This window comes from Pygoscelis adeliae, unplaced genomic scaffold, assembly GCF_000699105.1.
Source record: "Pygoscelis adeliae isolate BGI_AS28 unplaced genomic scaffold, ASM69910v1 Scaffold67, whole genome shotgun sequence".
Classification (NCBI taxonomy): domain Eukaryota; kingdom Metazoa; phylum Chordata; class Aves; order Sphenisciformes; family Spheniscidae; genus Pygoscelis; species Pygoscelis adeliae.
The window spans coordinates 3469593-3481813 of record NW_008825271.1 but is presented as its reverse complement, the minus strand read 5'-3'; the positions used below and the strand labels follow the sequence as shown (position 1 = coordinate 3481813).

General features: G+C 51.0%; 1 protein-coding gene across 1 annotated transcript in view; it reads right to left on the bottom strand.

The window, feature by feature from the left end:
• Nucleotides 1-7180: 7180 nt before the first annotated feature.
• MFHAS1 (malignant fibrous histiocytoma amplified sequence 1) overlaps nt 7181-12221 on the bottom strand; it is a 32939-nt gene continuing 27898 nt past the window's right edge. The window contains exon 3 of the mRNA XM_009329833.1: nt 7181-7311. Within this exon, the coding sequence (XP_009328108.1) occupies nt 7181-7311 (131 nt within the window). The remainder of the gene's footprint in view (nt 7312-12221) is intronic.

Below are 12221 nucleotides of genomic sequence, written 5' to 3'. Positions count from 1 at the left end.
GCTGTGCTTCGTGAGACCCCAACAGCTGCTCGGCCCCGGCCCCGGCTCCCGCCTACCCCGTCCGGGATAAAAAATTGTCGTGGGCACGTGCCACGCGTGCCCGGCCTGCCTCACCCCCTGCCTGCCTCACCCCCTGCCTGCCTCACCCCCTGCCTGTCCCGGCGGGCTCAAAGGCAGCCCCGGGGCTCGCCAGCCCTGGGCCCCGCTCCTCTGCGGCAGCACCTCTGCCTTCAAGCTCCTGCCATCGGCCCTCCTGAGCTTTTGCTGAGTAGCCTCCTGGTTTTGGGGTCACAGCGGCTTTCTGGAAGCTCTGGCCATGTTATGGGAAAAACGCACTGGACAGACGCCTCATTTGTGCTTCCACGTTCCCCTCCTGACTTTGCACAGGGCATCCTGAACACAGATCTGGGACACCCGTGGGGTGTGGGTGGCCAGATCCCGGCCACCAGAGCGATTCAGCTGGCCCGCATCCCCTCCCTGCCCAGGGAAGTTGCCTCGTGCTCTTTCCCATATCCCTTAATCTGCAGTCAAACAAGTGGTGGATGGCACCAGACGTGTGAGCCCTCCGGATCTTCTCGGCAGGGAGGTGAAGGCAATGTCCATCATGGGTCAGTTAATTTTCTGCTGGTGCTTCCCACAGCCCTGGAGCGCAGTCCAGGCACATCCTTGATTTCCCTTCGGTCCCTCAGCGATGGAGGCCGATGCGTACATGGCACCCACCTGACTGATGCAAGCTCCCCGACACCTCCGCATCTACCAGCCCCTAAAGAGCCTGGCATCTCCTCTGCCCTGCTGCGGCTGGGGCCCAGCCACCGGCCCACAGTCTCGCCTCCTGCCTCGCTCTGGCATGCCAGCATCTTGTTGCAGATACTGCCATCCCGTCCCCTAGACCTGCTGCGCAGTATGGCTGTGTTCGTTGGGGTTGCCATGGAGGTCTGTCTTGTCTTCTCTTCCAGATGAGGGTGGTGATGGAAGGGGGGTCACACACAGCTGCTTGGGGCTGTGTGGGGGGGGACTCACTCCCTACTTTGAATTCACCCTCCTGGCACTCCCGCTAACACCCATATTGGCAAGCAGAGGGCCATCTGCCTTATTGCTCTTGCCTCTGAACAACATGGCACTTGAGCATGGTTTGCAAGGAACCAAGCTTTACAAGAAAGCAAACAACATGGTACCAATGAGAACTGCTGAGCTGGCCTCACAAACCCACAAAACACCCTAAACACCGTAGGGAAAAAGCTGTTCCCCAGAAATCACCTGCTTTGCTGGAGTGGGAAATGGTTCACAGATGTTAATCCAAACAAGGGGCTCCATGATCAGATTCATTCAATGCCAAATCTCTTGATGATTTTGTGAGTCATTTGCTAACAGTGCTCCTAAAAGCTCTGGCTCCTGGATTCAGAAAACTCCAGGCCTACGATTAGGCGCAGACCCTTCCAGAGGCAGGGCCCAAGGAGGCACTGGAACAGGAAAAACAAATCAAACAGCCAGGCCTCTCCTTGAGATTGAGATCACTTTTATTTTCAGTCGTTTTGGCGAGGATGTGTGGGCGAATGTGGGTGTGGTGCGTGTGTGTCTGGGCATGCATGTGTGTGTGCGCAGAGTCCTGCCCAGTGATGTAGATTATATGAATACCTGCAATTACAGTCCATGAACTGAGCCATGAAGCGCGTGATGAGTGCTACACTGAGGCCCGCTTGCTTGCCTCTTCTTGTGCTTACTGCAGTGCAGCATCTCCACCTCCCCGCACTGCCGTTCCAAGGATGCCAGCCCAAGATCCTATCCAAAGGGCACGGGAGGAGCTGAGCTCCGGGATCTGGCTCTGCAGGAGCGAGCCGGTGGGTTTCCACCTCACTTAGTGAGTTCCTAAAGACCATTTGCGGTTCCCTTTAATACAACCATATCTGTCTCGTCACAGTGAGGAGCCCCTACTGCTCTGACAAATTTTAACCACCTCAGAGGTACAAAGGGGAAGGGAACAGGGACCCCATGTAAGCTCTGGTGCTACAGCACAGCCAAGCACATCTTGGATTCCTGGGAAAGCAGCACCCAAATGCACTATTGAGTTTTCACAGCCACCGTGGAACTGTAGCATGGGGGATGCTGCAAGGGAGATGACCTGTGCTTCCGCAGCCCCCAGTCTCTTCCATCTGATCTGAGAGACCACAAGGCAGGTTAAATCCCAATCTGGTCTCTGTTTCTGTTTAACTTTAAAGCTGAATCCCCCAAGCTCAGAGCAGAGACAGAATGCAGAAAGAATAGCATTGCCACGAAAGTAGACTAGTCAAACGCATCCTGGCCTTGTGGCAGTTGGAAACAATCTTATTTCTCTGACCTTTTTGCCTTTAGCACAGTTAAAGCAGAGGTGTTCCATCACCCAGGACCCTCTGCGGTTGCCAGAGGCCTCCAAGTACCCCTACAAGCCCTAAGATGAGCTAGATGTGCAGCATCACCGTTCGGGCTCCCTCTCACTCTGCCTCAACAGATATGTGTGCTGCTTAGGGACATGTAATTTCTCACGTGTTACACAGACCCAGCAGAAGGCAAAGCTGCTATCCTGGGAGTTTCGCTTGGACGGATGCAGGTTTGAATCCCAGGTTTTGCTTCAGAGCATAACACAAGGTACTCCAGGACACGTTCCAGGTGCTTAAAGTCCTGCAGTGCAAAGCAACTCGCCAGCTCTGCTTCCAAACCTGTCTGCACCAGTTTCAGTAGGAAATCAACTGGTCAACAAGCAAGGGGTCTGCAAACCAATAAGCAAAACCAGCGCAGTCCTCTCGAGTGAAGTAGGCATCTAGTACCAGGAGCTTCTCCTCCTATTCCAAATGGGTTAAATTCACTGTCAGCTCCATGGGGAGACAATTGATGCCCCGGTCCTTTCTGCCCTCTTCATACACTTTCAGTAAAGGCTGCAGGGTGCTCCGCAGAGGCCTTAGTCGTTTCTAACAGTTCAGTAACTCTCCAAGCAGGGACAAGAACAGGAATATAATACATGCTCTGAACTCAGGTATCTCTGCTCTTAGGGCACTGCCTTCAAGCCGTCTTTCCTTGTGGCTTTACTCATGAAAAATGACAGATCCTTCAAAAATATGGGGCCCTCATCCCTGGGGCTCAGGGATGTTAAATGGGGTCTAACAGGTGGGAGCTCAGTAAAGGGACACAGTGTGCAGAGGACTCCAGGATGCATCCTTAAAAGAGAGCGACAGCAAAATCAAAAGAACTATCAGCCACTTGGCTTGGTTCTCCTGCACAGATCTCCCCCCTGGCAGTCGCAAAGCGGAGACGTTTTTGAACTGCATAGAAAATTAAATGGCTTTTGCATATTAAAAAAATACAGATGAAAACACAGTTACACCAGTTACTAAACAGTGGGCGGATGAGCGATCACCATTTCGTATTAAATAGACCCAACTAGACTGATCTCCACACTGCCACACTCCCGGCATTACGGCTTCAGCGCACACAGCACACTGAGTGCCTGCAAAGGCCAGGTAATGCTGTGCTCCTGCTGAGGTGGCATGCCCTGGCAGGAGGGCTGCGGTCCCAAGGAGCAGGCTGTAAGACGTCTGCTCTGTCCTCTCACTCCTTCAATGCTCATGCATTCCAGACCAGATGGGCACACTGGGAAACAGGCCTCCAGCTGGAAAAGGATTCCAGTTTGTGGTTTCTTTACAACGTGGTTTCCACGCAACGTCACAGCAACAAATCGCTAGTTTCTTCCTATGGAGAACAGAAAGAGAGAGGTGAGTAGCAGCAAAGAGAGGAGGAGGCGGCCACCCAGCACAGGAGGTGACAGTAGGGAATGTTCTAACTTAAGTTCTGGCTATACCAGGGCCCTTCGTGTCTCATGGGCAGCAAGACTCAGGACAAGGGAGTTTCCTAGCACTATTCCTGACACCATTCAAAGATCTCACCTCCCTTTCACTCCCTCCAGACACCACAGGCAATTTCTAGTCCCCAATTTATCTACAGCAATACAGAAGCACAATCAATTAATGCTTCTCACTGCCGTAAGAAAGGTTCAAATGTCCGCTGCCAGAGGTGGTAGGTCAACATATGAAATCTGAACCCAAGTTCTCTCCCCAGCTGGAACGATACCCTGAAGAGATGCAAAGCTGACTGAGCTGCCAGCTTTTATTTGGCAGCTTTTGCCCCTGAAGGGAGGCACAATGGCTTGATTTCTTCCATCTGGCCCCTGCATCCCTCACTAGAGTGGATTCTGCCCTGCATTTCCCAGTGTTAAGTTCCCTGCACACAAGGCTAGTATTTGAAGGACCAGAAGCCAGGGGAACGTCACCTGTGCAACAGCAGCAGGTCCCAGCAGGATGCATGTCACTGTCTGGCACTGGTTGCGGGCCTGGCCAGCCTGCATCCTGGTGGGGACTGCCTGCCGACCAGCATCACACATCCCAGGTCTGGGGGAAAGGGCCTCTGCCCCACGCCTGCCATCACAGCCCCAAGGGGTTAAGAGCTGTACATTAACACAAGCATTTTAAGTCCCTCATCTCTCAGACCTCTGCCAGCATCTGGTGAAGGGATCCTGGCTCTGGAAATGCCTGCCTCCTATTTGATTTACGCTCAATCAAATATCTGCATGGAGCAGGACTCGTACAGTCCAGTTATCAGGGCTCAGCTGTAGAGCACAAACTGACAGCAGCATCTTAGAAGTCCTCAAAACCATCTAGTCAGGAGAGAAACCAGCGCTGTGGTGCCAGTGCTCAGCCTGCCCTTTCCCACATCTGGCCCAGGGGAGAATGGCTGCCCACGAAGCACGGCTGCCAGGGCCAGCCCAAGGGGATCAGGGCCAGTTTGTACAACACAGCCACACACTGCTTCACTAGATCTCCGCTCAAAGATGCCTGGGTGCCTTTGCTAGGAGGAGGACCCAGATCTAGGTTTCTGCTGCTCTAGTGGCCACAGTGCATGGAGAGTACTGCAATGGCAACTGCAGAGCATCCAGACGTGGCAGTCCATGAGCTGTTGGGGGCTAGTGATAAGGAATGGCAGGTGCCAGGGGCACACTGACTGCCCTTCTTCCATCCCTGTGTGATTACAACACATCCTTACTGCTTCACGGCACAGCGTATGTGAATGCACAAGGCCGGAAACATTTCCAAGCCTGCTTCTCCTCCCACTCTGCCGGCCACCACCCAAGCCTGCTGTGTGGGACACAGCCAACTGTTTTGCAGTGAAGCAATTTTAAAGGCTTGACAGCATCAACCCCCTCCCCAACAAAGCATTGGCCAACTGCCGCAAAACTCACTTGTCCAGGAACAAATCCAGGGAATCCCGCTACAGCTCATTTCAAGAGACTTTCCTCCAAGCAGGTCTGAATTAAATGGTACCAAGAACATTTTTACATTCATCATGAGATCCAAATGGGTTTTCAACACGCGATCAATGGGTCCACAGAATCCTATCCCCAGTGCTTCCCCTCTGGCCAGTGGCCCTGCCATCTGCAGCAATCGTTTTGCTTCATGCCTTGTTGTTGTCCCCGACCTCCAGGTGACTGCATCCACTCCAGCCACAAGGCCCCCACCTGGGAGCTGTCCCCGCCCCACAGCATTTCAGAGTCCAAAGTCCCATCGATCCCTGTCAGCATGCAACTCCACAACTGGAGAGATGGGAGCACTGCAGAGCATCAGCCATGTTCTGCCCGGTGGAAAACCTTTGGCACCAGCACTGACGATTTATCTGGAAGAGGAAAGGATAAAGAAAAAGTAATGTAGCATGAGCAGCAGGGTTCACAGTGCTTGTGATGAGTAACATAAGACACACAATTTTCTCTAGGATTCTAAATAGGGAGGGTGAGGTCTTTAAAAGTAACACAGGCCTTTTTGAGAACACAAGTTTCCTGCCAGCAGAGTGACTGTGAAACTGGGACACAGTTGTTAGACGCTGGAGGACGGGAGGACAAGTGCACTGGCATAGCCTGACAGCACAGTAGAACAAAAATTGCAACTTCAGTTTAGACATGTGCTGTGCCAAGTACACACAGAGGAGGACCAAATGAATAGACAGTCGTGACCTGTGGCTCAGTATCAGGGCAGCTAACTTTGTTTCCTGCCCCAGGTGGGCACTTCAACTTCACCTTCACACACAGCTCAACAGCTACCCATCACCGAAGCTATTCTCCAGCAGGATGAACATATTTTGGTGGGAGGGTAATGAACAGAGAGAACAGCATCCAAAGCTACTTTCAGATACTGAAGTGAAAGTAATAGGCATCCACATGCATCACAGCAGCAGCCACCAGCAAGACACTCGGCTTGCCCCTCTAAGCTCCCTGCCAAATTCCCTTGTGCCACTCCAAGGAGAGCAGGCCATGGCTGTGTTTCTGTTCTGCAAGAAAACCTATGCATCAAAAAGCCAAGGCACTGCCCATTTCTGTGAGTGTTGTTCCACATTTGTTCCCACCACAACACAGCTCTATTTTCCAAGCACATCCTCACTCTGTGGAGTAAAGGACATGTAGGCTATTGATACACAAGAGGGCAGGGCTTCTGTCTGGAGGGCCCTCACCAAGTTGGAGGACTGGGCCAACAACAGTGCTGTGAAATTCAACACGGACAAGTGCATAGCCCTACACCCAGAACAGGACAACCCCATGCTCCTCCACAGCCTAGGGTCCAGCTGGCTCGGGATGTGGTGGAGAACACATTGAACACAAGCCAGCAGTGCATCTTTGTGGCAATGAAAGCCAAGCTGTAATAAGGGAGACTCAGATGGGACAGAAGGAAAAAAGTTCTGCCCCAGGAGAACAGCGTAACTCTAGAGTCCAGAGAGGTGGTCGCACCTCCATTCTTGGCAGTCATCAGTCCTTGCCTATACAAGGTCCCAAGCAACCTGACCTGGCTGTGAGGGTGGCCCTGCTTGGGCAGAGGGTGGACAGAGACCTCCCGAGGTCCCGTCCTACCTAAACTTGGCCATGATTGTATTATCTCCTGATCCAGTCTGCCCGCTATGTGTCTTGCATCTGCCACAACACAGCTCAGGAAACACCTCAACCCATTTTACTGTACCTCTTATCCTTTGAGTGGGCTGTCTATATCCACAAATAATTAGAACTGTCCCCAGACTGTGGGGCTGCTACCTTCCAGAAAAAATGCTTAGTGAGGGTATGTTTTACGTAGGCTTTCTGGTGCCTACTGACAGGGGAATGGGGGTCTGCTTTAAGGTCTCACTTGGAACAAGGGCTGATCACAGTAGGAGTGGGGGGGTAAACCAAGGCAACATTAACTCGCTCGCTGCCGTTCTTGGGACAGATGATCTCCGTCAGTCCCTCTGGTCTCGGCTGACTCAGCAGTTCTCCTGTGAATAAGGGAAAAGAATGAAAACATTTAAGCATCAGCAAGGCAGTTTTTGCAATTTTTGCTTTTAGCATACCTTCCGCCTCCCCCTCACCAAGTAAATGTCCATGACGGATGCAGGTGAGCACTGTAAGAGGGCTTACTGGTCCTGCAACCCAAGCAGGTCTCATCCGTGTAACCATGGTGAATGCCCTGGTGATTACAGCTTGGAGACATGCTGCTCCACACAAACATATCATCTGCCATCTTTCCTGTCTCTGCTTTGAATCACTGCACACAGACTTGAGAGCTCCTTAGGGATTCATAGCATCTAGATGGAACTTAATGAGACGGAGGTTTTAGGAGTAGGTGTTTTAATTAGGCTTTGGGGGCAGATGGGATCCAGAAGTTTACCTTCAATCTCCATGGAAGGGAAGAAGCTGACCTGTAGCATCGGCAGGATAATTGGTAGACAGATAGAGAAAGCCACAGATAAAAGCCTTATTATTCACATACTACATGTGAATACTACATGGCTGCATACTACAGCCATTCACACCCACAAAGCTACCCAAAAAGCAGCTGTTGTTCAGTTCAAGCAGAAGGATGCTACAAGGACCCTGCCAAGACCACCTTCTTTGGTATGAACCAGAAAGAAGATGATTTGAAAGTGCAACCCTGCCCATTGCAGCTGTCCAGACGTTGCTCCCGTACTGCGATTTTTGAGCTGGAGCTACCTAGGAGCTGGAGAGACCCTGCTGTTCTGTGATGGCTGGCCAACCACAGGGTGCCTCTTTTAGCTGCCAGAACAACATTTAGAAACAGGTAAAAATACTTGAGAGGATTCCCTTACGCCCCTCTCCCTGGGCACGCTTGCCACAGCTGCCATGGAACTGTTGTGTCCTGTCAGGGTTCTGTGCCACGCTATACTCTGCTGAGCATGCAGATCCCAGCTCCCAGCTGTCAGCTCTTCCCTAATGGAGGCAATACCAGCTCTGCGAGTCAGTAGCAGCGGGGGGCTCTCCACCACATGGTATCCTCCTGCTAAATGAGTTGCGTCAGCTCCACTGTTCAAGTGCCAAGTTGGCAGCTCCCCACCGCTGGCACCCTTGCAGCATGTAGTCCAGGGCAAGACGCAGGTCAGCACAGCGAGAGGGGAAAGGCAGGTGCTGAGATGTGCCCAGCTCTGAGGAACACTTTCCCAACAGCTTGCTCAGAGCAACTCAAGTTTCTTCCTGGCTCCACTCCACACATGACTGGCCCCAGCAGGGCAGATTCCCCAGCCATCGACATGCCATCTCCTCAGCGTAGTCCAGCCACAGCTTAGACACCCAATAGCACCAGAAGCACCTCTTGATACCAGTCTGGCAGGTAGGGTCTGCTCTCAAAGGCAATATGGGATGGCAGCATCCATGCCCAGCAAGGGCTCAATTCTTCTGCTGAGCATGCCCACATCGGTGCCACACAGTCCTACCCGAGGCAGAGGCACCAGGCCACAACTGGCTTGTGCCAGCTAGATCAGTGGCTTCCTTTACAGAGGCAGGCTGCAGTCACAGGTCCACATAAAACTCTCTGTACCCATCAATAAAGCAGCCACCGTGAGCTGTCCCCACTTCCACTAAAACTCTCAAGACAGATGGTCCTTGGACTCCCGCATTTTGAAATGCACTTGCAATAAATCACTCTGCTGTTAAACAAAGAACATCAGAAAAATGTCTCCTTGTGTGTAGCTGCAATTGCCAGGCACCCCAGGAAAACCAGAAAAGAAATCACACTTCGAAGAAGTACTGCCCAGCCTGTGCAGCAATGCCACAACAGTCAGCCCCATCATGCCTGAAGCCCCCCAAATGTCGCTTCCCTCCTCTCTTCCTCACACTGTTTCTCTTCTCACTTTCATGAAAAAGCAGATCTAAAACCCCTTGGTTTTTCCAAAGCAAGAACACATCATTTGGTATCATGAAAGCGGAGGGGAGGGCTTGGCAGGGAACACGCACACACACAGTTCCTCTTGAGAGATACCCTACCTCTGGGACCCGTAATTCCAGTTTGCCCCCATGGTCTGCAATCTGAATTCACATTTGGTTTGAATATCTACCCTCGTCTCACACCCACACTCAAACCTGAAGTGGCAGAGCAGCTTTTAAGCCACGCAGACATGTCTCCCAAAACAGAAGAATCGTGATGGTATTTGCAATTCAAAGTTAAAACTGCAAGGCAGTGTCCTCAATTATGTGAGCTGTCACAAATTGAAAGCAGCATTGCATCCCATCACGCACGTACGCCACAGGGTTCCATGTCCCAGAGATTCCCAGGTTTCCAACCCCAGGTTGACTTCCAAACTGCAGTATTGCTAACAGTACTGAAAACACCGGCTCTGAAAGATGAGTCATAAAATCAGTGCACCATTATGCGCTTTAAAAACAGGGCTAATATCCATCAGCTCTTAAACCAGAGGAGTGTAGTAAGGCTAGTCTGTCTGCTTGAGCCTTCATTCCCATTTCCATCTCCCCACTTCAGGAATCCTTAGATGGAGATTTCTCAAGCACAGGAGATTGCTGCAGGGTAAAATAGATGCCTGATTTGCAGGCAAACCCCTTCCCACAGCTCTTCAGTCAACCCTCCTTTTCTTTATGGCTTTACCTTCCCCTCCAGATTGCCTCTGGGATAAAGCTCACCTCACTCTGTCCCCAGCCCTATCCACACCTTCTCCAGCCCAACTCCCATTTACTGCTGACGTACATTTTTTTTTGACTTTTCTCACAGTTACTCCATGAGATACATCACGTACCAAGTGGGCAGAAGGTCACCTGTGCATCCTTCCTATTCCTCCCCCTCCCAGCTAAGGGATGCCCCAACGCCTTCCCACCATAGCGTTCTCGTCCCCTTGTCTTTGCAAACTGCTCATCTTTGCTGCACAAACTCATCACAGTACTAAACCAGGCATAACTATTTAAATCATGCTTCACATCACTGCTAAATAAAAGCCAGTGCAAATCCCATTGCTATATGCAATCTTCAGAGCTGTAACTAACTAGCATTGAGACACTGCTTGGATGCAACTCTCCAGGCCCAGAATCTCTTGGAGGTCTCAGAAACCTCACATTTCTATTCAGAAATTATTCAAATTGCAGAAGATTAGAAATAAAAGTCTTCAGGGCTGCAGCAGGGTGGGAAAGAGGAGATCAAACGAAGTATTGCACCGATACAAAAGAAAAAGCTAAGTGCCTGGCATGGGTGGTGTTTTCTTGGTTTAACTGTTAAGTTTACATGTAGCTGCAGCAGCCCGTGTCTGCAGCACTTGTTCTGCCCCTATGTACAGACTAGCCAGTCTGTATTTTGATTGCACATTCCTTCATGAGCATGTCACAAATTTTACTGGAAACCTCAGTTCGGCCTGCCCCCTCTGAACGGTTGCCCTGTAATAGCACACACGCAGACCACGAAGCTTATCCTAGTCTCATCGTGGCCTTCATTTTAATGTTAACTTCCACAGAAGCCACTAAGGTTTTAACCAAACCTCCAACTACTTAGTCTTAAGGCTAAAGACTAACAGTTGAGTTTTTGAAGAGCAATCCCATCTTCCAGGAGACAAATCTGCATTACTAAGATTACTCAGGTGATTTAGGACCATGAGCCCTATTTGCAAAGGCACTTTAATGCTGGGTACTTGCTGACCAAGGCCTGATTTTTAGATGCATCGAAGTTCCAGTTCAGGCGATAGCAGAGGGACACTCACCAAGCCGGGTTAAAAACACCTGCAAACAGACAGCAGATGCTTTAGAAGATACTCCTTGCTGCCTCTCCATTTACAATGGCACAAATGGTGCAGAGGAGTTGCGTCTGTCCCATGACCCACCATCCTGGCGTTTTGGCACAGAAACAGATCTCCACAACCGGGTAAAATGTGCTGTACAGCAAGCTAATGCTGAGACACAAACCGAGACCCTGTCATGAACCTACCATGGTCGGTTTTGGCAGCAGAGTAAGCTGGTTTGTAAACTCCCCCAGGCAGATGGGCACAGTGAGTCATGCTGCCTGCACCATTTAAAAGAAACCTCCTACATGTGGGCAGTCACAGGCAAAGGTAGGAACAAACCTTCAGCCATGCCCAAAGCTCTACCAGAAGGGCCTGTTTCCTCTCAGCATTAGCCAGCTCACCCAAAGCAGATATTTCTGTCAGCAAGATGTTCTTTGCTGCCGCTGTTTTATCCCAGAACAGACACAGGCATGGCCAACTTTGAGCTGCTTGTGCTGGGTTCCCGGGCCAGGCCAATGCCTGCAGCCCGCCAGGATAACTGCATGTGCCAGACAGAGCTCAACTGTGTATTGCCACTCAGTGCACGAGGAAGACATTTCTGCCACCATATATGCCCAGGAACACAGAAAAACATCAGTGTACAATTTTTGGTCAAGTACAGAGTTAGGCACATTTTTCCTTCCATCCTTGATTTACTGTGATTTGGGGAGGGATGCCTCCCTTGGAGCCCATGCCAGCAATCAGACCCATGCGTGCTGCAAAACACACTTCACTGACCTTTAGGAAATACCCGTGAAATGCCAGATACCCATGACGAATCAGAGAGTTAGGAGGGAGGCTGACAGCAAGAAAAGCAAGTACTTGCAAGAGCGTTCAGTTACTCCATGCTGGCAGCCAGACAAGCCCAGCTGTAAGCCTACTTGGCTGTCTAACAGAGAGAATGGTTTTTGCACGCAGGAAGGAAAATCCCACCCGGACCATTTGCCTTCACACAGTTCCCACTGCCACGGCTGTGCTAAGTGGCACAAGGTTCCCTGTTCACGTGTCAACAACTTGCAGCAAGGGCACGGGAGTGAGAGACTCGACTCTGGCCTGCCATGCCATCTCCTTTCTCTCAGAGCTCCCAGGAGAACACATTTGCACAGTAGCAGCCTGATGTGTTTCTCACTTTCATG